At 47.6% G+C, this 23,165-nt stretch overlaps 1 protein-coding gene across 4 annotated transcripts in view; it reads left to right on the top strand.

The window, feature by feature from the left end:
* CREBBP (CREB binding protein) overlaps positions 1-23,165 on the top strand; it is a 125,286-nt gene that overhangs the window by 38,611 nt on the left and 63,510 nt on the right. For 3 of the 4 annotated variants that reach the window (XM_053894035.1, XM_053894036.1, XM_053894038.1), the window contains one exon: positions 18,178-18,354. The exons of the other annotated variant lie outside the window; for it this stretch is intronic. In XM_053894035.1, the coding sequence (XP_053750010.1) occupies positions 18,178-18,354 (177 nt within the window). The remainder of the gene's footprint in view (positions 1-18,177; positions 18,355-23,165) is intronic. 4 annotated transcript variants of the gene reach the window in all.

Raw genomic sequence — 23,165 nt, 5'->3', positions numbered from 1 at the left:
GTATGAAATCTGACTGCTTATTTCCTGTGTTTTGAGGCCCTTTCATTAGACAAATACACATTTTGGATTATTCTTTCTAGCTGATGAATTGAGCCTTTTATCATTGTAAACGTTCCTCTTGATCTCTGTTAATATTCTTTGTCTTGAAATCTACTTGTCTCATTACCGTAGCCATTCCTACTTTTTTATGATTAATACTTGCAAAGTATGTCTTTTTTTAACCCTTTTGTGTCTTCATATCTACAGTCCATGGGGCACCAGGCTGGCTGGGTAGGTGGAGCAAGCATGGGCCTCTTGATCTCGGGATTGTGACTTAGGGCCCCATGTTGGGTGTACAGATTACTTAAAGATAAAATCTTTAAAATAAAAAGACATGCTAATAAATCCATCTCTTGTAAAGAGCATATGGTTGGGACCTATTTTCAATTTATTCTGATGATCTTAGTCTTGGAGTGTTTACCTTATTTACATTGAATATTGATATGGTTGGATTTAGGGCCCCATCTTGCTATTTGTTTACTATTTGCCCTCTGTATTTTGTTCCTTTTTTCTCTTTGTTCCTTTCCTACTCTTCTTTTGAAGGCCGAGTTTTCATTTGTGGTCTTTGGTTTGTTTATATGTATAATTTCTTTTTTTCTTTAATTGTTTTTGATGTTTATTTTGGAGAGCGAGAGCATGCACGTGAAAGGAGGGTAGGGGGTGGGAGACAGAGGATTTGGAGCAGGCTCTGTGTTGACAGCAGAGAGCCCGGCGTGGGACTCAAACTCACCAACCGTTGAGATCATGATCTGAGCTGCAGTCGGGTGCTTAACCGACGGAGCCACCCAGGTGCCCCTATATAAATATAATTTCTGATTATGGGTCATGTTTTCCTACCTCTTTGTATGTTCAGTAATTTTTGACTATGTAGTAGACATTGTGACTGTTGTCGGATATGAGTTTTGTTGTCTTCCTTTGGAGAGGGTTGGGTTTGTTCTAGAAAGCGTTTGACTCACAGATGAGTTTGATCCTTTCGGGATTTGTTTTTAAGCTTTTTTAAGGCAGGTCTTGAGGAGCCCTGCTCCTTAGGCATGGCCTTTTTGGGGTGATCTCAGCTCAACATCTGGGATGTTGTGTGAAGTGTTGAACTTCTGGCCAGTCAGAATGTCCGTGTCTCCAGCACTGTGCTGCCCCTGGTATCTGTTCGGGGCACAGTTTCCGAGTGGTCCCGCACACTTGGGCATTCGCCTTCAAAACCCACACTCACTCACTGAGGCGTCCAGCGCCCTTGCGCGGTCCTCATGTTCAGCTCTGCCGAGCTCCTGTACTGACCGCGGGTTCTTGCAAGCCTGTGCTCGAGCTCTTCCCTGGGCCTGCTCTCTCTCTGTTGCCCGTGGAGCTCTGCATTTTGTTGTTGGCTGCCTGGGGTTTCTTGGTTGGGAAACTTGCCTGAGGTGAGTGAACATGTGGAACTCCAGGAGCCGGAGGGCCTGAAGCGGTGAGGCTGACCCTCAGACCAGCCCCTGCTGGGGCAAGCGCGACAGCCTCTGGTGGGGACAGGCTTTCCCTGGCGCGGCAGGAGACAGCAGCGGGTTACCGGGAAGTTCGGAAACATGATTGTACCTGAGCTTTAATGTCACCTTGTAACTACTCAGTAGATGACAGATTTGGAACTCAAAATCAGATGTTTTACTTAGGGTCCTGGTTGGGAGGTGGGGGTGCAGTATTCAAACCCGGGGTCTGTGTGTCGCCTCTCTTCTTTGTATTCCTCTCAGGTGTGTTTCCATCAGTACAAACATTTTAGGAGCCGTTCTCAGAACTGGCCGTGCACCTGTCAGACTTGAGCATAGATATGGGCAGTTCTTCCTAAACTTTTAAGGACTTAGGGATGAACTTGTTAAGATGCAGGTTCTAATTTGGAGGTCCAGGGGGCGGAGCACCATGAGTCTGCTTCCGTCACCAGCTGTGGCATCGGGACACCTCTCCGCCTTGATGATGTGAACATACATTGGAATATGGAATGTTTGCCCATCATTGGTTACAGGACACATTGCCACTTCAAAAGGTATCTCTCATTTCCTTCCTTGTTTGGTGTAGAAAGTTGGGATGTGCTAAACCTAACATTCTTTATGTAAATGGGTCCACAGCATGACTTCAAGGATCCACTTCTCCAAAATGTTTCTGCAGTATTTTGGAAAGAAGCACGTCTACTGTAGACAGTAATTTGCTGTCCATCTGTCACCAAGTTAAAACATTTAGGGTTTTTATGTTGATTACTGTGTAATACTTCTGGCATTTTTCAGAATTATATAGTGGCTATAACATAACATTTCAGTAGAATCCTATTATGAACAAGGATAACAATTAATTGTACTTACTCTTCCTGAGTTACGGTAAGAGAACAGGCGAGGGGTGACCTTTCCTGGGTGGCCAGTGTCCTGGGTACCGTGCTGGGTAGTTTGCAGCAGCATCTCACTTCATCTCATGTTTAATAATCCTGTGAGGCGGGTGCCATATCTGTTTTCCACAAGGAATAAGATATCCTGGGCCACTCTTCTTGCCTCCTAGGAGATTTTCCAAGATGATATGTGTTAGGGGTGTCCGGGGGGCTCAGACAACTTCCAACTCTTGATTTCAGCTCAGGTCATGATCCCAGGGATCGAGCCCCACATTGGGCTCCCTACTGAGTGTGGAGCCCGCTTGAGATTCTCTCTTCCCTCTCTCTCTGTCCCTACCCGACTTGCGTGTGTGCGTGCTCACTCTCCCAAATAAAAGACAAAAACAAAAAAGGACACGTGTTGGAAAGTAGCTGACTTTGATTCACAACCTGTCCGTGACTGACTCTGAAGTTTGTATTGGTTATATCACACCATTTTGTATGTGAGGTGGCAGGATTCAAAATACAGCGGGGAAGTGCGTAATACCTAATTTTCTGTGTATGGATCAGGTTATCTGCATCTGTAAAATTTATAGAACAGGTAACTCAAAGAGCACGTCTTAATTTCCCAGAAGCATTTTTCATCCTATGAAAGGGTGTTCTGCTTATACCTTTCTAGAAAGCACACCCATATGTATTGAGCCTTGCCTGTGTTCTGATTGGGCTGTAGATCTCAGTCTGAAATATTAACTCAGCCAAGCAGGTTTTGCAAGACCCATGAAGAAGTCAACTTTTCTGGCTGGTGCAAATGTGTGTTTACCTCATGAGCAAGAGGCCAACACAATTATAATGTCTTTAAACATGATTTTTATTTTTATTTTTAAGTTTTTTTTTTTTTTTTTTTTTTGAGAGATGGGGGAGGGGGTAGAGAGAGAGAGAGAATCCCAAAAGGATTCTCAATGTAGAGCCCCACATGCAACTCGAAGCCAGGAACCGTGAGCTCGTGACCTGAGCCGAAGTCAAGAGTAGGACACTTAACTGACTGAGCCACTAGGCGTCCCTAAATGTGATTTTTAAAAGTGATTTGCCTCTTACATTTTGTTGTTGTTGTTAAAATACTACTGTAGCAAAGGTTTGAATTGTGACTTTCAAGGTTTGTTTTTTTTTAATTTTCAAAACACACCAAAGAACAAAGAATATTACAATCAATACCTATTTTTCCGTTTGTCAGAATTAACACTTGTTGGTGTTTATCAGATAATCTCCATAGGTTTTTTCCCCCATTTTTAAAGTATCCTTTCATTTTTAAAGCAGTTTTATATCTACAGAAAACTTAGAAGGTAGGACAGAAGACCTTGCATCTTCTTCCTTGCCTACCAGTTGCATAGTTTCCCCAGTACTGACATCTCTGTGAGTATGGTGTTTGTCACAATTAGTGAACCGGTATTGACACAGGATTATTTATTATTAACTGAAATCTACCCCGGTTTCCTCAATTTTCCCCTTCTGTTGTAGGATCCCATCCAGGATACCACATTACACTTGTCATGTCTTAGGCTTGCCCCTCTTGCCTGTGACATTTTCTCCAACTTTCCTTGTTTTTAGTGACCTTGACGGTTTCGAGGAGGACCGGTCGAGTATACTTAGGGTGCCCCTTTGCTGGGATTTTTCTGATGTTTTCCCATAAGACTGAGGTTACAGGCTAATGGGGTTATGGAAGGAAGATCAGAGCGGTACAGAGATAGAGTGCCATTTTTATCACCTCTCATCAAGAGTTCATACTGTCAGCATGGGTTACCATTATGGCTGATGTTGCCCTTGGTCACCTGGCTGAGGTCCTGTCCGGTGTCTCTGCTGTAGCGTTCTTCTTTCTTCCCTCGTCCATCCTGCCCTCTTTTGAGGGAAGTCGCTAAGGGTTGGGGGTTGTGCTCTACCTGCCTTGTGCTGGAGTGTCTATGTAATGTTTTTGGAATGCTTCTGAATGGAAGGTTTGTCTCTTCTTCATAGTTTTTGAAATAAATGAAATCAAATTGCTTGATTAGCAAGCAGTCTACATGTCTAGAGGCACCTGGCTGGCTCAGTCGGTGGATCTGGCAACTCTTGATCTTGGGGTTGTGGGTTCAAGCCCCCAGTTGCGTGTAGAGATTACTTAAAAATAAAATTTTAGGGGTGCCTGGGTGGTTCATTTGGTTAAGTGTCTGACTTTGGCTCAGGTCTTGATCTCACAGTTTGTGACTTGAGCTGTATTGACAGCTCAGAGCCCAGACCTGCTTTGGATTCTGTGTCTCCCACTCTGCCCCTCTCCCACTTGCGTTCCCACTCTCTCTCCCTCCCTCCCTCTCTCTCTCTCTCTCTCTCTCTCTCTCTCTCTCTCTCTTAAAGATAAATAAACATTTTGAAAATTAAAAAGAAAATTAAAAAAAAAAACAACTTGGTATTATTAAAAAAGAATACACAGGGGCGCCTGGGTGGCTCAGTTGGTTGAGCGTCCAACTTTGGCTCAGGTCATGGTCTCACGGTTCGTGAGTTTGAGCCCTGCACCAGGCTCTGTGCTGACTGCTTGCTCAGAGCCTGGAGGCTGCTTCAGATTCTGTGTCTCCTTCTCTTTCTGCCCCTCCCCTGCTTGTGCCCTGTCTCACTCTGTCTCTCAAAAATAAATAAATGTAAAAAAAAAAAAAAAAAAAAAAAAATTTTTTTTTTAAATGAATACACATAGGGGCACCTGGGTGGCTCAGGTGGTTGAGTGTCTGACTCTTGATTTCAGCTTAGATCATGATCTCACAGTCATGGGGTCAAGCCTTCAGTCAGGCTCCATGCTGAGTGGGGAGCCTGCTTAAGATTTTCTCTCTCCCCCTCCCTTTCCCCCTCCCCCACTTGTGTTTTCTCTCTTTATCTCTCTCCCTCTCTCTCTCCCCACTCCTCCCCCCTCAAAAAAAAAAAAAAAAAACCATACAGATTTGATTCATTTATTACAAACTTCTATTCATATGACTTTAAATTCCAACTTGTATTTTTTCTATTGCAATTTTTCTATTATTGTTTATGCACACTTCTGAAGGTACATGCAATCAGAAAACTCCTTATGAGAGGTTCAAATAGTGGGTGTGGCTGGATCTAAGAAACCAGAGGTTTTGTTTTAGTCGTTTTTAAAATAAAGATACACTCAGAAGTAACCCAAGTGTACATCATTAGATGAATGGGTAAAAAAATATGATGTACACCCACGGGAGTATTACTCAGCCGTAAAAAAGAATGAGATGTTGCCATTTGCAACAACATGGATGGACCTATAGAGTGTTACTGCTAAGTGATACTTAGTGATACTAAGAGTAAGACAAATACCATATGATTTCACTTATTTGTAGAACCTGAAAAACAAATTAACAAAAACAGACTTTTAAATACAAAGGATAAACTGGTGGTTGCCAGAGGGAAGGTTAGTAGGGGAGTGGATGAGATAGAGAAAGGGGATTAAGAGGTACAGAGTTCCAAATACAAGATGAATAAGTCACAGAGATGAAAAGTGCAGCACAGGGAATATGGTCGATAATCCTGTGATAACGTTGTGTAGACACAGATGGTGTTGACTGCACTTAACCACAGTGAGCACAGAGTCATACAGAATTGTTGAATCAATATGTTGTACACTTGAAACTAATGTAACATATGTTAATTGTACTTCCAATAATAAAAAATAACTAAAGGCAGATTACAAAATTGGTGTGCAAGGGAGGGGAAAGGATGTACTCAATTATTAATGGAGTTTTCCCCCAGGCATTTTTGATTGTCTTTGATTTGCTTAATAAAATGCATTCTCTGTGTTCAAAAATTCCCTTTTGTGGGGGTGGGTATCTGCTGAGGAGTGAGCACCTTTCCTGAATGTTCTAGTGAATTGAGTGTCCAGAGTACTCTAAACAGCACCTCCAGAGCTCTGAATTTAATGTTGATGACATTTTCTATTCAGGAGATGCAAATAATTATCAATGGATTGTAATTCGAAGGCCATAGCTCTGTATATACATATCTGTGCGTATTATTGTATATTTTAGAATAACACTGTGTCACTTTGGCTTGTGGCTTTTGAAAAGAGGCACATACTCTGATGTAACCTCATAGCACCGGTTGCTTTGTTATCTACTAAGTGGAAACTTCGTGCCCTCAGTAATGAGCCATATTATTCATTTCATGTCTTTCTGCCAAGTATATGATGAATGAACTGGAAAACCAGCCATCTTAAATCCTAGAACAAGACAAGAGATAGATAATACCAGGAAATGCCAATTTCAAACATGGTCTTGGAATTATTGACTTTGTAAATTGTTACAGTTAGGGTACGTGCCTGTCTGTTTTCAGTATGGTAGAAAATGTATTCACTGCAGAGAAGCCTTTCTGATGTTAGAGATTTTCTGTGCTCTAGTTTGGAAAGAGATCTTAAAGCCACCTCCAGATGGCACCGTGCTCTGCGGTTTCCACATCATCCTCCTATGTCCTATCCCATGTAAGTCGGCAACAGGAAGTCCGAGCATTGGCGTGTGCTTGGCTCGCAAGGGTGTGTGGTCTCAGCGGGGAGCAGCCGACTGATGGGGTGTAGGGATAAGGGACAGACGAGGGAGGTTACGGGGCATGCTTTCTCCCCTGAAAATCTGGCACGTTCTGTTTGGAGATTGACTGTGGAACGGGAGGTGCTGGCCTGCTTGGCATTTGTGCCAAAGGTTGTCAGGGTGTGGCTACACCCAGGTGTGCTGCTCCGTGTGGGTTGAAGGAACGGTGTGTGCAGGTGGGAGCGTCCTGAAGAGGGGAGCTGTGACTCTCCGGTGAGTCTGTCAGGATCTGATTGGAGAGATCACAGCAGCTTTCTTCGCCGTGTGTCGATTTTGCGAATGATGTTCTTCTGAGACAGTGCTTACCTTTGATGAGTAATCATCACGATTAATAACCAGCTTACTCTTGCTTTTCCCAGTCTCCGTGCTCGTTTTAATTAATACCTTAGATCTGTCAATTAACTCCCTGCCAGATGGCTGGTCACCTAGTCCTATTGTTGTGGATATTCGAGTAGAGACAGACTTTGAAACTGCACCAACAACTTCTCTAGGCCTGGTGGATACTCAGACTTCTTTCCGGCAGGTCTGTGTTCTCGCTGATGGTGATCATCGAGAACAGTCTCTGCCACAGTTGAATATTACTGTTACTATTTAGCCCGCCTCTCAAGACTCAGCTCTGACCTCTCGAGCCATTCATCCGTCCCCCCCGGGCCAGGACCCCTTTTCCCTCTTCTGATTGCGTTTGGCACTCCTTGTCCGTGCCCGCTGCTTCCCGCCCACGTCTGGTGTCCTTGTAGCTGTGTTTCTCCTTGGGCTCGGGAAGACATGGCTCCGCTGCTGTGCACCTCCACTGCCCCACGGTGTCTCCCTACTGGAGGGTGCTTGATAAACATCCCCCTCAGTGCTGATAACTCTGTGTATTGCTGTGGCCTTTTCAGCTTCCACTGTCCCCAAAGATCAGAGTGTCACTGCTAAGAGCTCAGAGCTAGGAGGCAGGTGGGATTTAGTGAGAGGTGGGCAGACTTGATGGTCTCCTCCTCAAACAGGTACTTTCTCCTTACACATGCGTCTTGCTATCTAAACCTGGGAGCCATACACATTTTGGTAAATCCCTCACCATCCAGTCTCCTGACTGTTGCTCTCCAAAGCTCGAATGGAACGGTGTCCCTGACTGCCGGAATTATGAACCAGAGTGCAGACGACAGGATAATTGTGCCTTTGTTGTACCAGGAGTCAACTCTGCGGTTTCCAAGTTGATAAACATAAGCCATTCGAGCAGTGTGCAGCTTTTTATATCCTAATTGGCTGTTGTGTATTTGCTTCTCTTTTCCCTTCTTCCAGCCTTCTTTGCAGATAGTGTTGGTACATGTCTGAGTGGCTAACCCTTGTTCAGGTTTTTTCTGGCCACATGTATAATCCATTAGAGCAAAGGGTGACAACCTAGAACCATGTTATAACCAGGCTGGATTTGATTACATTACCACCCAGGAGTAATCTCTGGCAGTCATAATCCGTTTGATCTACCTAGTTGTATTCCGTGACTGATGACAGCTTACGTTAATATTTTAGGTCCAGGTGTATGGCCAAACGGTGGGTCATCTTATCATTATGGGTAGTTAGAATGTTTAAGTCCAGAATAGCCTTAAAAAACAACTTTTCCCCTTAAGATAAAATAATGCTTTGTGTAGAGAATTTGAATAATACAGAAAATAGTTTAAAAAAATTTTTAAATCACCCATAGACCCTCTAGAGTTATCACTGTTAGATAGTTTGGTGTTCAGGGCTGGCTCAGTAAGAAGAGCATGCACCTCTTGATCTCGGGGTCGTGAGTTTGAGACCCACATTGGGTGTAAAGATTACTTAAAAAATTTTTTTTCATGTTCTCCTAGCTGTGTGTGTATGTGTATGCATGCACACACGTACATACACACCTGTTAATTATAGGGATTCTATGTTTTGTATCCTTTTGTTAAAAATTAATGTACAAGATTTTCCTCTTGTCCGTAATGAGTGAGTTTTTATAATAAGAGTTTGACTTTTAATGTTAGCACTGCCTTAGGTCGACTTCACACTTTTCCAAGTGCTTTCACATACCTCCTTTATGAACATGGTGCAGAGTGTGTAGAGCATGGGGTTAACTGGGCGTCCTCACAGGTCCTCCTTGCTCCACCTCCTCTCCAGTACGGGATGACTGGAAACATTTTACTCTACAGAGTGTATTTCATTAGGACTTTTCACAGCTCAGTGTTTGGTTAGAAGTAGAGCCACGTGTGTGTGAAGCAGTGCTGTGTCTTCGAGTGTGTTTCATGGTTTGAGATTTATGGCGTTTCCATAAGCTGGGCAGGACTTTATCCCCCCATGTCTTCCTGCAGCCGAGGCCCGTGGCGCTGGACGGCGGGCAGCCACAGGAAGCCTCGGGTTTGTGTCCTCACTGCCTCGTGGGGCTGGTCCTCCACCCTGGCTGTTTCAAGAGCTAGTTCCGTTTTCCTGCCCGACGGTAGAAGAGGAACATGATCTTCTGAAAAGTCAGCTTTCCTTCTTATCTTTCTTTCTGCTTTGAATTTGACCAGAAATGATCCTGGGCCGGCCTCCCGGAAGCCTTCTTTGTGTGCTCAGGCCCGTCTTACCTCTCCTCCCTGCATCCCTGCCTTCCCTGCTGCTCCCTCTGTGCTCTGGTGCCTTACTTTTCCAGGGGATTGTGAACACCTGCAGGAGAGTCCTCCTCGGCCTCACTGGAGGGCTCCGCAGAGGGCTTGGGGGAAAGGCTCGGGTCACCGAGTGAATTACTGGAAGCCCAGACCTCTATTCTGTTTGCTGCAGTGTAAATTAAAATTCATCATCAAGATTGGCTCTTTGTAGGGTGCCTGGGTGGCTCAGTTGGTTAAGTGTCTGACTCTGGATTTCGGCTCAGGTCTGTGAGCTCGAGCCCTACCTTGGGCTCTGTGCCAACAGTGCGGAGCCTGCTTGGGATTCTCTTTCCCTCTCTGCCCTTCTTGCACACGTATGCTCTCTCTCACAAAACAAATACATAAACATTAAAAAAAAAAAAAAAAGATTTGCTCTTTGTAAAATAAAATGCTTTTCTCTTTTTGCCTTTTCTTTCCTTTCTTTTATCACCTCTTCCCCCCTCCTTTCTCCATGGCCGCTGTGGGGTGCGCTGGGCCGGGCCTTTGCTCTCAAGGAATACTCCATCCTACAGAGGCTGCTTTTCTCCCCAAGAAGGTATTTGGACCTGGAAGCATTGGGGGAAGGAATTGCTTGCCGTTCTGTTGCCCTTACCTGGGGTTACTTTGTGTGTGACACACTCTGAGATGGTATGGAGGGTGCAGAAAGGCTGTGGGCCCTGAGCAGTGTGGGTGGCAGGGAGACCCCCAGTGTTCCGGACAGGCTGCTGGCCACCCCACAGGGTCCTCATGGGGGCACTGTCCTGGGAGGTCCTCCTGCCCCAGGGCCCAGCCCTGGGCTCTGCCAACTCCCAAGTCCCCAGTTGTCATCCACTGCGAGTAACCGGGCCTTCCAGGAGTGTGGACCTTATGTGAATCAAGAACTGGTTGTTTAAAACCAAAGCAGTCCTCGGATTTAGGCTCTGAAGGAACTTCAAAGGTCACCTAATGGTCACCTGAATGTTTCATGTTTTATAGCCGAGGAGAACTGAGACTTAGAGAGCCGAGAGGTTTGTCCTAGCCTTGAGGCTGATGAGCACAACACCGGGATTACAGTCTCCCACTGCCCTTGGCCCAGGGCTTTTGCCAGCGAGCTGTCGGGAGCTGTGTGTCTGAATGTTGGGCCATGCCCAGGTAGGCCGACTGTGTTAAGGCCCTTGGTTTTGTTGCTAGCAGCTTTAGAGTAGTTGGGTGAATACAGATGGAACCCTAGGCCTGGGGCCTTGGCAGTGATTTGCTGCCCCGTCACCTTCCTTTTAGCAGTTTCCATTGTTTCTAAGTCACGTTCTGGTCATATATCACCCGAGTGAAATACCATGAGAGTCGCTAAATACTCTCACTGATCTCGCAGTTGTGATTTATTGGTCTAAGGGAAGTGTCCAGACTCGGGGGCTGTGTATCTCCCTGAATAATTTCCAGGTTGGCAGCATTGTAAGAGACGAGTCCAGTGAGGTGGGCCAAGCCGCTCACGTGCCCGAGGCCCCCAGCCCAGTTCTCTTGCTCCAGGTGACGCTGCACAAGCCAGGCGACGGCCTTGGCATTGCAGTCTCTTGCGTATTTCTCCTTACTCTTGACTTGGCAAGTTGAGGTACTGGAAGGATTCCAAGAGCAAGCGGGTGATAGCAGACAACTGAATGCAGCCATGTCTTTCCATGAAAACTGCTTTTCTTGGCTTTGTCCCAACAATGGTAGGTTGCCAAGAGAAAATGCTTTTGGCTTTACAAATGATATGGCCGTACTCTGGGTTAGTTCTGGTTCATTTTCGAAAAGAATGAATACTTCTGGCTCTTAAATTATTTGGCAAATGTTTGCTCACAGTGTTTGAGATTGTATTGTCTTTGCACACCCTCTCTGAGTCTGTGGCTTCACGTGTATGCCAGCCTGTGAAGGAAGAGGCTAGTGACCCTCCTGGACTGGGTCGAAGCCACCTCAGGATGGAGCCCTTGTTGCTGTGTCCCAGCCGGCTTACAAGCGGGAGCTCCACCGTTCTCTCTTCTTGGTGGACGTATTCTTTCTTGTCCACTTCTTCCGTGTTTTGGTTTAAATTCCAACCCAGGAAGGTTAGGCCTAGGGTATGCTGGCGTTGTATTGTTATTACCTCTGATACGTCCTAAGACTGAAGTGAACTTTCCGAGTGGTGGTTTTAAGGCGAGAAAACAGTCTAAAGTGAGAACTGGAAGTGCAGCTTGAACACAGTTTCCCATCACAAGTATTGCTACGACTACTAAGTGCACAGGATGGGGCTTGGCACAGGTTCATCTCATGTTTCTCTGAAAGTGTCTCATAATCCATTGCCAGTAACTCCAGCTGGCCTCTGCCTCTGAACCTACCTGTTCGAGTAACTTCCCACCATCATATGTTCTCTGAAAAAGATTCATTTATTTTGTTATGACCCTAAGCATACTTTTGAAAGAAATCGTATGTAACATAAAACGATTTCTCCCCAAACAGTGTTAGCAGAGTCCTAGCCAACACCTGTAGCGCTTACTATATGTCAGTTACTCGTCCTAAGGTCTTAACGTTTGTGGGTTTGTTTTACCTTCACTCAGTCTAAGAGGAGGTGCTATTTTCTCTATTTTAGAGGTGACAGAACCAGGGCACAGAGACGTTTAAGTAGGATGATCAGGACCACACAGCTGTCACTTAGCAGAGCCACCCTGAGACCGGGTAACTGTCCCCAGAGTCCATACACTTAACTACAGCTCGCTGCCTAACGGAATGAAATCTTAACTTGTGGCTGTGTTTCAATAAAACTTTAGTTTGTTTTGTTTTTTCAAAAACAGGCATTGGGCCGGCTTTGGCCCATGACGCCTGGTCTTTGTGGACTGAGCCTCCTTGTCGAGCAGTGTCCAGTGCCATGCGTGTGCAATCCGGATGTACCCGGAGGAGACGGGTTGTGCTCAGCAAGGAGGGGAGAGCGTCCTGGTCAGTTCTCCAGCTGATCGCTGTGTCCTTTCTGGACCACCCTGGCCTCATCCACACAGGGATAAGTTTTAACCAGATATTCTCTGAGGCCCTTCGGCCTGAAAACGACAACCTGTCCAGCTGTCCCTACGAAGCTTATTGCTGACGGTCACGTTCTGTTTCCTATCTGTCTCCTGGCCGGCATCAGTAGCGCCCCCCAGAGCAGGAATTCCTCTGCCAGCTCTGCCGTGTAGTGTGGTTTTAAGTGTATATCAAGGTACGAGGATACAGAGTTCAGCTTTTGAAAAAAGAACGTGTTCAGTGGTCTCATTGAAACCACATCAAACGTAGCGTCTGTCGCCACTTAATGCATTTCTAAAGGCCTGGCTGACGCGAAGTAAGATCGTGCGGTGGAAGCATCTTCCCTCCGGTGCTGTTCCTCCTCTGCCTCTGTCCTCTTCCACATATTCTTAGCTGGTCACACAGTGTTGTCCCCATCAGGCTTTTAGCTCCTAAATGGGTATGATCTGATCCTTCCCGTGAGTGTGTGTTAAAAGAGCATGCTTGGAGGTGAAAACTGGGGAGAGTTCATTTGTGAGGGTGGTGGTTTACTTGAGTGGTTGATGTCTTTGGACCAGAGACTGTCTGCTGGAGAAGGCCCATACATAGCAGGGGTGTGTGAGATGTGGGGAGAGCTTGCCCTCCCCTGAGACTTGAGAGGGACAGGCAGTGGGGAGTTGGCTTCCCTAGGGCAGGCGTCCTTAACCTATAGGGGATCTTAAGACACCCCCCTCCTTTGGAAATCTTATAATGGACCTTTTCTCCCCAAAATGCATATCACACAAAATTTCTAAGGGCATGACTGCCCCAGCCCCCCTCCTTGCCATGGACTACTGAGGTTAGCCCCTGTTCCCACCGCCCTGTCACCTGGGGGTTGGGCTGCTGCTGTTGGGGGAGGAGCTGCAGCCTGGGGGCGGGGGGGGGGGCCCTAAGTGGAAAGTGCTTCTCTGTCCCTCTTTCCTATCAAGGAGCAAGAAGTCACTACTATTGTAGAAACCTATTTGGGGAAGAAATTTCTACAGTTAGGAGTTTTTTTTATTTAAACTCGCCTAGTTCGTTCTTTGGTTTTCAGTGTACTGCCTTATTTGATTAGGTGAGTTGCATGAGTAGTAAAGATGTTCCCAGGGTTAGTGGAGTGGAGAGAGTCTTGCTGTTTTTTTGGGAGCCCAGAGCTTGTTTTTTTTTTTTTTTTTTTTATGTTTATTTATTTTGAGAGAGAGCGAGCACCTCTGGGGGAGGGACAGAGAGAGAGAGGAACTGAGAGAACCTAAAGCAGGCTCTGTTGTCACAGGGTTCCATCCTCCAAACTGTGAGATCATGACCTGAGCCGAAATCAAGAGTCAGACACTTAACTGACTGGGCCACCGAGGCGTGCCCCCCCCCCCCCCGCCCCGCCAGAGCTTGTTTTTTAATTAATATATGTTGATAGTTTTCATATCACGACACAAGTAGAAAGTGAAAATATTTGTCCCACATGCAGAGGTCAGCAGAGGAGGCTGTTTGCAGCCAGTGGTGACCTCTTAGGCTGATAGATCAGTATTTCTTTGCATCACTGGGAGGCCCTTGGGAGGCACATGCCTGGAGCCCTGACCAAAGCCAAGGGTTTGCTGGCCCAGTGGATGTAGCGTAGAGGACCCGTTTTACAGCAGGCCTGGCTCCTGTGGATGCTGTGCTGCGACACAGAGCTATATCATCCTCCCGTGAAACCGGCTCCTGGGGGCATAATCTCCTCGCATGGCCGGCAGGCTGCCTGTCTGCTCCAGCCAGGAGCTCAGGTCCTCATGACGAGTGTTAGAAGATAGAAGGGGCTGTCTTCTGGAAGGGAAGTACCCTTCCAGCCAGTGGTGACATCATTTGGGCCTGGCTACGGTGGCTGGTCCGCTGTTCTGTGATCGCATCTGCCCTCAGGGCTGACGTTGGGATTTCGTTCTGAGCCATGTGTTGCAGTGATCTCCTAGAGTGTTCGTTTATTTGGTTCCTTCCCCCAGGTGCTGGTTAAACACTCACTATGTGCCAGGGCCCAAGCACACAGAGGAGATGTGTTCCAGGAAGGCAAGTTTTATCCTGGTTTTGTGCCAAAGACAGATCTTTGGCAAAGAATGCCATAGAGTCGCGTAGCGTTTTGTACTTTCCACGCTGTATCTATAGTACGCGACTGTCAGAGTGCAAAGAGAAGCGTCGTCTACCTGCCCGTCTCCTGTAGATGGCTGTCACTCACCTGCTTGCCAGACGGCTCAGGGCTTCAGCAGTTTCTGATTGATGGGCCGGGCAGGGTGACCACAGTTTGCTTCAGACACTGTTTCCGTAGTAAAGGCATGTGTAGGTATTGTTCAGGTTCCTTGAGCTAAACTCTGAAGAGAGATTTCCTCTTTGGATGTCATGCTGTAAAGCCCTGGTTCAGCTAATACATAATCCGCATCCCCGTGCGGTGGGGTGTGGGTAAGCCTCAGGGTCTGGCACCAGTGACTTTTCCTCCTTCTAATCTTGTTTGCGCTTTTCTGAGTACAGGGACTGCCGTTCTCCTGTCCCCTTCTCTCGTGAGGTGAGAGCCTCAGACAACGGAGGGAGCAGGTTTTCACATGAGTGACACTCCTGGTCACAAGAGTGGTTTTTCACGGGAAGACGTGGTAGACCTTCACTATTTAATTGAGATTTCTTTATGGGAGAGCTTCCCATACTTGCTTGTCAATTTTTTGTGTTTTCTGAGATTGAACTCGGTGCTTAAGGTGCTCCAAAAGAGTCGAGTTAACACCACGTGTGAGCTGTTGCCGATTGAGGCAGAGCGTAGACATCAATTCCACAGGCTTTAACTTATTCATTCGTTCACCATCAATTGAACAGTTTCCTAGTGCTGCCGTTCTGCCTTCTGAATTTTATTGAAAAGATTACATGCTAGTTCTCTAGCAGCCTTAAACCAGATCTGGATAAACTTCAGTTGCAAATAGAGCCCGGTTTACTAAGTTGTTGTCAAAAAACTGTTGGGAAATTAGAACAAACATGAAGATGTTTATTAATTGGAATTAGACCTTTTGATTTTAGTACTTTGTTTTATGCCTCGATGCTAAAAATGTGTGTAAACCTAGATTCGGGACCACATATATTCAGTCTGGTCAAAGGAGAGTAAGTATGGAACAGAAATTCAGAAATCTGCAAGTCTCTAGAAGCAAATAGTTTTGACCCCAAGCTGTAGGCTAGGACTGGAGAGCAGCTGTTAGTTCTACCAGGTTATGTTGAGACGGTCCAGGACGGGGGAGAGGGGAGGCGCGGCCCTTTGTAAGACTGTCCTTTGGTCCCCCTGTTAGCTCTGACTGGGGAGGGTCAGCCCAGGGCTGGCTCTGGACCGAGGGGGTGGAGCTCTGCCTTAGAGCCTGGGCTCACTGTGCTTGATCTCTGGAGCTGTGTTTCTTGTCACAGGCTAAGGATGGTCCCCGGTGAACTGGATATTCCTTACCTGCTGTCTGTGATCTTTGACTTTGACTTTACCTTGCTTCTTGCCCCGTGAGGATCAAAACCACATTGAGACAGTTTCCTTCATTATTGGATGGTTAAGAAGAAAAATTAACAAGAATTCCCTGGTAAAATCTGTCAGAATGCGTTACACACTCTGCAACTCTTGGTTCAGCCAGTTAGAAAGTGCTCTGCCCAGAGCTAGTACCCAAACAAGCAGACCACCTACTCACTGCCCTTTCGCCCTGGCAAGATGATCATAGAAATAGGTTTTTCAAACCAGGTGGGGTGAACTTTGAGACTCACAGAAGCCCTTTGGGAGCTCAACGGCCTCTTGGTGTTTACTTCGCTCTGACCTTGGACGGTTGGTGCGAGTAGGAGGACAGCTACTTCTCCTTCCCACCCTCTCACTGCTGCCCACTTCGGTTTGTTGATGCTAGAAGCTTCCACGACAGCATTGATTTTCTCGTTTGTCACATTGGTGGGTTTAAGGAGTGCACTCCGTAACTGGTGGGAAAATGGTGTCTCTGCGTGTACTCTGAACCGGGCCTGGCTCGCAGCAGGCGGTCAGGAAGTACTGCTGACCGTGAGGACGAGTTCACAGTAGATTTTTATGCGGTAAAACAAATTCTAAGCAATAATTACTACATGAGTTAATTTTGTGTAAAACTTTCTGAAAATCCAAATTCTTGTTTCAGTTCTTCAGAGTTTCAGATAACAACTGAAGGAACCTGGTTCAGAACATATTAAGTTTCCTGAGCTACCATGTGCTTTCTTTGCTTAAATCCTCTGAACTCAATGTTGAGCCTCGTTACTGGGCTTTGTGAAGAATTTGTTTTCCAGTTACTCAAGTTAAATTTGAAGTTCAGTTGAGTTTAAATTTGTTTCCATTTATTCAAGGAAAGCAAATAGTGCAAAAGTGGCAACTGGAATATGTTCACTTTGAAAAAGGCACTTGAAAGTAAGTGCTCAGGAGCGAGATCTTCTTGGTTCTGCTGGTTTGTCTTTATTTGTGTTTTTATGTGGACATTTCAGCTGAAAGGGTCAGCTGTGTTAAGCATTGATTTGTCTGCAACCTAAAATCTTAGAGCTGAAAGATCTCATGTAATTCTTCTTGTTCAGGACACTCACCTTACGAGTGAGATCGGGGTCCGTAGGAGGAACGAGTGTAAGTTACCCCGACAGAGGCAGCCATCCCGGTGTGGGGCTGCTGGGGAGAACCGATTCAGTTTCTTGATTGATCCCTAGGAGGTCTTCCCTTGGGACCCCTTCCTCCCAGTTCCCAAACATCAAACGCACCAACATACCAGAAAAGTAGAGCGAGCACTAGGCAATAGGTAGAATGCTAGAACTTTGCGGAAAAGCAAGGCAGGCGAGAAAAGCCAGTCTCTGTTCCTCCGGAGGGCAGGTGGGGTCCCCGAGCTCACTCCTGTATCGGCTGGAGCTGGAGGGGGGCGTAGGTGGGGGCTCTTCCTTCCTGTTCTCGCCTTCAGCTACTGTATGTTTTACTTTGTTTCACTAATTTAAAAGAAGAATTTCTTTATGGAACATTCGGACGTGTGGTCTTAGAGAAGGTAATGTGACAACCTCCACCCCTCCACACACACACACGCGTGTCACCTGGCTAGGAGGAAGCAACATGTGGCCAGTCGTTCCTCATCTAGGCCCCCTTCTTGCCTCTACCCCTTGCCTCATGGGAGTACTAAAGTGAATCCCAGACATTACATTGTTCCTTTGTCAGCGTGTCTCGTGTGTGTTTTGAATGAATGGAAATGGAGTTTAAAACTGATGGGGGAAACCTGAAAGAAGTGGGCTAGCATTAAACACAAGGAGCTCCCCTTTGTCAGAGATTCCGGAAGCTTTTGTCTTCCGGATGATTTTCTCACTGTGTTGCTGCCCCTGTCGGGGTGCGGGGCGTGGGGGAGGGTGGAAACAGCAGTTCTCGTTTTGATGCCGGAGAGGATGGCAGAGAGCTGTTGCCGGCAGCTCCTGCGTCTTCCGCCTTCAGTGTGCAGCCGCTTGAGCAAGTCACGCTGTTCGTCATGCAGAATGAACCTTGAGAATGAGCCTTTAATTTATAATCGAAATGAGGGTTTCACGAGAAGTAGTGATTTTTGCTTTCTTGGGTCAAAGGGAGCATTTCTGAGGCCCTTCCTTGTGTACGTGACCGTGTCGTGACGGCTGATGTTGCCTCTTTTTGTTTCAGATGGGAATGGCTGGTAACACAAGTCCATTTGGACAACCCTTTAGTCAAACTGGAGGGCAGCAAATGGGAGCCCCTGGAGTGAACCCCCAGTTATCCAGCAAACAGAGCATGGTCAATAGTTTGCCTCCCTTCCCTACAGACATCAAGAATCCTTCCGTCACCAACGTGCCAAACATGGTAAGTTGCCCTTGGCTCTCTGGCCGTGGTCTCCAGTGGGTGCTCTGGTGTGTGGGGTGTGTCATGCTGACAGTGAAGGTCTGCAACCGGACACGTGTCATGGGTGATAGGAAAACGTAGTTCTCATGAGGAGCACCCTCTCAGTGAGCTTATGTCTTCTTCGATGAGCTGGCGAGCAGAGGCCAGGTAGAGATGGTTTAGCCAGTCCTCCTCGGCTCCCGGGGTGCAAGGAGGAGGCTCGCACCTGCGGATGACAGGTAGTGGAGCAGGAGAGCTGGGATTTTCTCACGCTTCCTCTTGGTGGTCGAGGCTGTCAGAGAAGCCCATCGATTTGTGTTACAGACGAAGGGCATTTATGTCCAGAGGACTATGTGGTGTTTGTGCGAGAAGGGTATCGTGTCCAACTTGATAGGTGGTTTCACACGTGTTCCTTCTTGACATTGCCCACCTATGAGATGGGAACTAGCCTTGGAGCCTCTCAGCCTGACTCACCAAGATAGAAATGGGAGAACAGCTCCTTTTGCACCACAAAATAGAATGCTTTAAAATTCCGAACGCTAAGGGGGAAGTGTGTTCTTTCGTCAGACTTCACCGTGCAGTGCACACTTGGCTGAGAATCTGGTGTGCGTCTGGTGGTCAGTCAAGGCCGGGAACAGCCCGCTGTCTCCTTCCCCAGGCTTGTTGCTGGGAACCCGCCCTTCCCAGCTTGCCTTCCATGCAGTTGTGCCGTGGTGGTTTAGAAAGGCTCAGAGGAGAGCCAGCAGATTACATTCAGAAAAGTAAAATGTTTGGTTTGTCTTTCGATTTTTAAAAACTTTTTACTTAAATGTCTGCCGTGAAGATACCACAGAGAATCCCTGTATATCTGTTGCCTGGCTTCTCCTGATGTTAGTTAGCATCTTCTGTAACCTTGGTGCAGTTGTCAAAACTAAGAAGTGGACATTGCTTAGAGTCCTGAAAGTTGTGAGGCTGTCGGAAACAGGGGCGGAGTGGTAAGAGCGAGGTGTCCTGATCAAGTGTTACCTCTGTTACATTCTTTGTTCTTAAAAAAAAAAAAAAGGCGGGGGGCGCCTGGGTGGCTCAGTCTGTTGGGCGTCCCACTTCGGCTCAGATCATGATCTCGCAGTCTGTGAGTTGGAGCCCCGCGATGGGTTCTGTGCTGACAGAGCCTGGAGCCTGCTTTGGGTTCTGTGTCTCCATCTCTCTCTGCCCCACCCCCACTCACACTCGGTCTCTCAAAAATAAACAACATTAAAAAAAAAAATTTAAGAAAAGGAGGCTACAAGTAATAAAATCTGTTCTCAAACTATTTAAAGTTTATACTACTTTATTTCTTCTGATCATCTCCCTGTAATCTCCCTGGATCTGCTGCTCTCCTTGCAGTGACATTTTGTTGCCAGGACCGTGCTGTTCTCAGCTGTGCATATCCAGGACCCGAAACTACCCCTGCTGGGTACTCCCTGACTCCCTGGGTCGACCCCTCCAAGCTCCGGGGCAGCGAGCCGGGACCCGGCCCCCACACTCTCCCCGGTCTTTCCTGGTCTTCCTTTTCCAGACTCCTTGTGTGGCCGCCGGTGCCGGCGACTGTCGCCTACGCCTGGCCGTGGAGTGAGAGTGTGTGCTTTTGTATAGGCGTTCCCCGTTTGTGGTCTGGGAAACCCCGGCTAACGTCCTTTCTTCTCTTTCCAAACCTTCCCCAGCGTCTCCTTCGCCTCCAGCTTGGTGGCAGAGTCCTCTTGCCTCGTGCTGCCTGCCTGCCTGCCCCCTGCTTCCAGTGACCGAATTCCTGGTTGTGGTGTGCACCTCAGGGGCAGGTTCGTTCTGGAGCGTAAAGAGGCTTCTGGTTCCCTTCACCTGGGCCGGGGCTCATGGCGATAGCCCTTTGGTCTGGGACAGCGCTTCTCTCCCCCTTGGCCCCGGGGACGTTTGGGGCTGGACCCTTCCCTGTTGGGAGGTCTATCCTGTGTACTGTGCCCCTCACCCGGCGTCTGCTCACAGCCCTTTGTCCCTCGCACCATCGCCTGCGATGTGAGTTGAGAGCGCCTGCTCCGGGACGTGGTCGGGGGCCCGTAGCAATAGCGCTCCAGCTTTCCTCTGTGTCTGTGACACCTGACACATAAAACCAGTTTTCCCCATCCGCCCTTTTCTCTCCCTCTCCCCCTCCGTCGCGACCACACACTCTTTCTCACCCCTACCCCCTCAGCCTTATCAGAATGTCAGGGTAAACTGAGGAAGTATTGTCTGTGGAGCTGCACTGTTTGCCTAGCTCCACTTTCCCACAGGGGCACGTGTGGACTTCGTGGAGATCTCCAGCAGGTGCCTTTGGAGGGCAGGCTTTGAATGCTGTCCTCAGACATTGACCTGGAGGGCACGGGGCGTACTTGACCAGCGTGTGTCTGTGAAGGAGCGTGAGCCAGTCACAGCCTCGGTGCTGTTGGGATGGGGACCAGAGGGGACTGGCAGAGACGTGAGACAGCAAGTGCGCGTAGTTGGCCTGCCGTCTTTCTGAGCGTCCTCATGCCCTGCACTTGACCTTATTTCTGCACCAGCCTCTTAAAAGACATTATGACATGTCCCATTTTACAGATGGGGAAGTTGAGGGTCTGAGGAGCTTTGATTTGTTCAAGGCTACGTAGCTCCTGTCTGCAAAGCCCAAAGCTCTTTTGAATAATGCCTGGTGTGGTTTTTGTAGCCCCAAGTCACCGGGAACCCCTCTCTAGTCTGTCTCCGTTGCTTCCTTCAGCATGTCTTGTGCTCTTCCTTGGATTTTCCAAATTGTATCTGCCCCTTGGAATCCATTGATTTTTTTTTTTTTTTAATTTATTTGTTGTTTTGCACAGCGAGGGAAAGAAGGTAGCAAAAACTGGGTGTCTTTAATGAAAAAGAATGGGAAGCTTTGATCTCATTTGTGTGTTTTGTCATGCTTTGGGGAATCGGCTTTTAAAGTGCAGCTAGATTTGGTGCGGCAGACAAGTCCCATCAGAGCCCTGGTGCCCCGGTTGGAGCTCTTCATGGAGTGATTTTAAGCCACTTAGTCGTTGGCTTTGGGGCTCTGGCTTCTCTCCTCTCCTAGTTTCTGGAGGATTCCAGCATCCTGGGTAGTTGTTGAGAAAGGCTGAGGATGTAGCCATCCCTTTAATTCACCCCGTTTGTTGAAAACCTCCTCTCGGCCCGCACGCCAGGATGCAGGTGTGGGTGGGTGATGTAGAGCTCACCCCCTCTTTCAGGAAACTTGGGAGGTGGTGAGGTGATTGAAAACAAATAATCACAAACACAAACTGCCCCAGCAGCTCTGAGTAGCAGGCAGTGGTTGAGGTTGATGTGGGGACCTCCTTAGATGAGCCATTGGAGAGAAGGCCAGACCCAGCAGGGACATTTAAGGGCGAGGTCAGAAGGACCTGTGGCAGAAGCCACAGAGACCCCGGGGCACTGGGAGAGCACTGGCTGTGTAGGAGCCAGCAGGCAGCCAGCGGGCACAGCGGCTCTCAAGTGAGGGCAGAGCGCTGTGCATGTATGTCGGGGGCCAAGCGGGGACCAGCTCAGGGAGGGCCTTGGGTGGCAGGGATCACTGCGTGGTCTACGCCAGAGGACACACTTGATCACAGAGGGGAGGGTCCAGGAGACCACACACGGTTTGCCATTGGAATGGAAGTGTGGGGCCACCACGTAAGGTGGCTTGGTGGGTGGTGGGACCATTTACTGGGCTGGGAGAGAAACAGACTGGAGATGGGTGAGGAGGAGGTGACGGAGGGGAGGGCGTTTGTAACTGTACTTCACCTGTGTTCCTCTTGAGATGCCTGTGGGATGTCCAGGCGGAGGCACCAGGCAAACGGGTGAGCGTCCAAGTAGGGCAGCCGCGGTCCCACTCCACAGGGAGCGGGAGATCCCTGGGAGCGAGACCGGTGGAGGAGAAGCAGGGTAACGGGTTGCTCTCCCTGCAGCCGAGAGAGGAGAGCACTTGAACAGGAGGCACCGGTGGCTGCCGAGATGGTGAGTCAGATGAGGGCAGGAGAGTGTCCCCGGGATGTGCGGGTCAGTTTACGGGATGGTCTTTTTTCTTTGAAGTCAGCGGTCATGGGAACCCTTGGGTGCTCTGTTGTCACCCACAGGGTTCCCAGCTGTTCTGACCCTCCGGGACGTGTGCTGGGATGTGCTGTGGCCTAGAGTCCCTGGTGCAGCGAGGGCCGTGGTTGAGGGTGTATAGATTCTCGGCATAATATTCAAAAGCAAATTGGCATGTGTCTCATCACGGTTCTAACTTTGGCTATTGTGTTTGTAATTTCTTAACTTCTTACAGATTATTTAAGTTAGTTAGAAATTTTATCACAGTGTTACTGTATTTCATGATTCTGAGATGCACTTTTTTTCCAGATTGTAGTGTCTTTGAAATCAGGATGTGTTTTAGAAAGCATCAAGATTTAGATCTAATAAAAAACACTATGTATGTTATTTTACTTGTTCATCATCTGAATTAATAAGAGTGACATAACTGTTAACATACATATTCAGTGTATAGTTTTCCAGGAGAGCTTTCATGGCTCTAAGGATTTTTTCATTATTTAAATTGTACTGACAAAAGAACAGGAGAAGATTTGGCTACAGGTAGAGGTTAGGTCGTCTTTGTGTGGCCTGGGATTGAGGTCCCTGTGGGTCATCTGGAAGGAGGAGTGTGCACGACGATGTGTGAGGAGGCAGAGGGGGAGAAGTTCCAGGGCAATGCTCTGGAAGGGGAGGCCCCTCGTTCTTGGTGACGTTGTCCTTTCTGCCATTTTCACCTGAAGAAGTCCTAACACAAGAGAACTAGGGAGCAT

The sequence above is a fragment of the Panthera pardus genome, unplaced genomic scaffold, assembly GCF_024362965.1.
Source record: "Panthera pardus isolate Hobbes unplaced genomic scaffold, ASM2436296v1 HiC_scaffold_4, whole genome shotgun sequence".
Lineage (NCBI taxonomy): Eukaryota > Metazoa > Chordata > Mammalia > Carnivora > Felidae > Panthera > Panthera pardus.
This window is presented reverse-complemented; position numbering and strand designations above follow the sequence as displayed.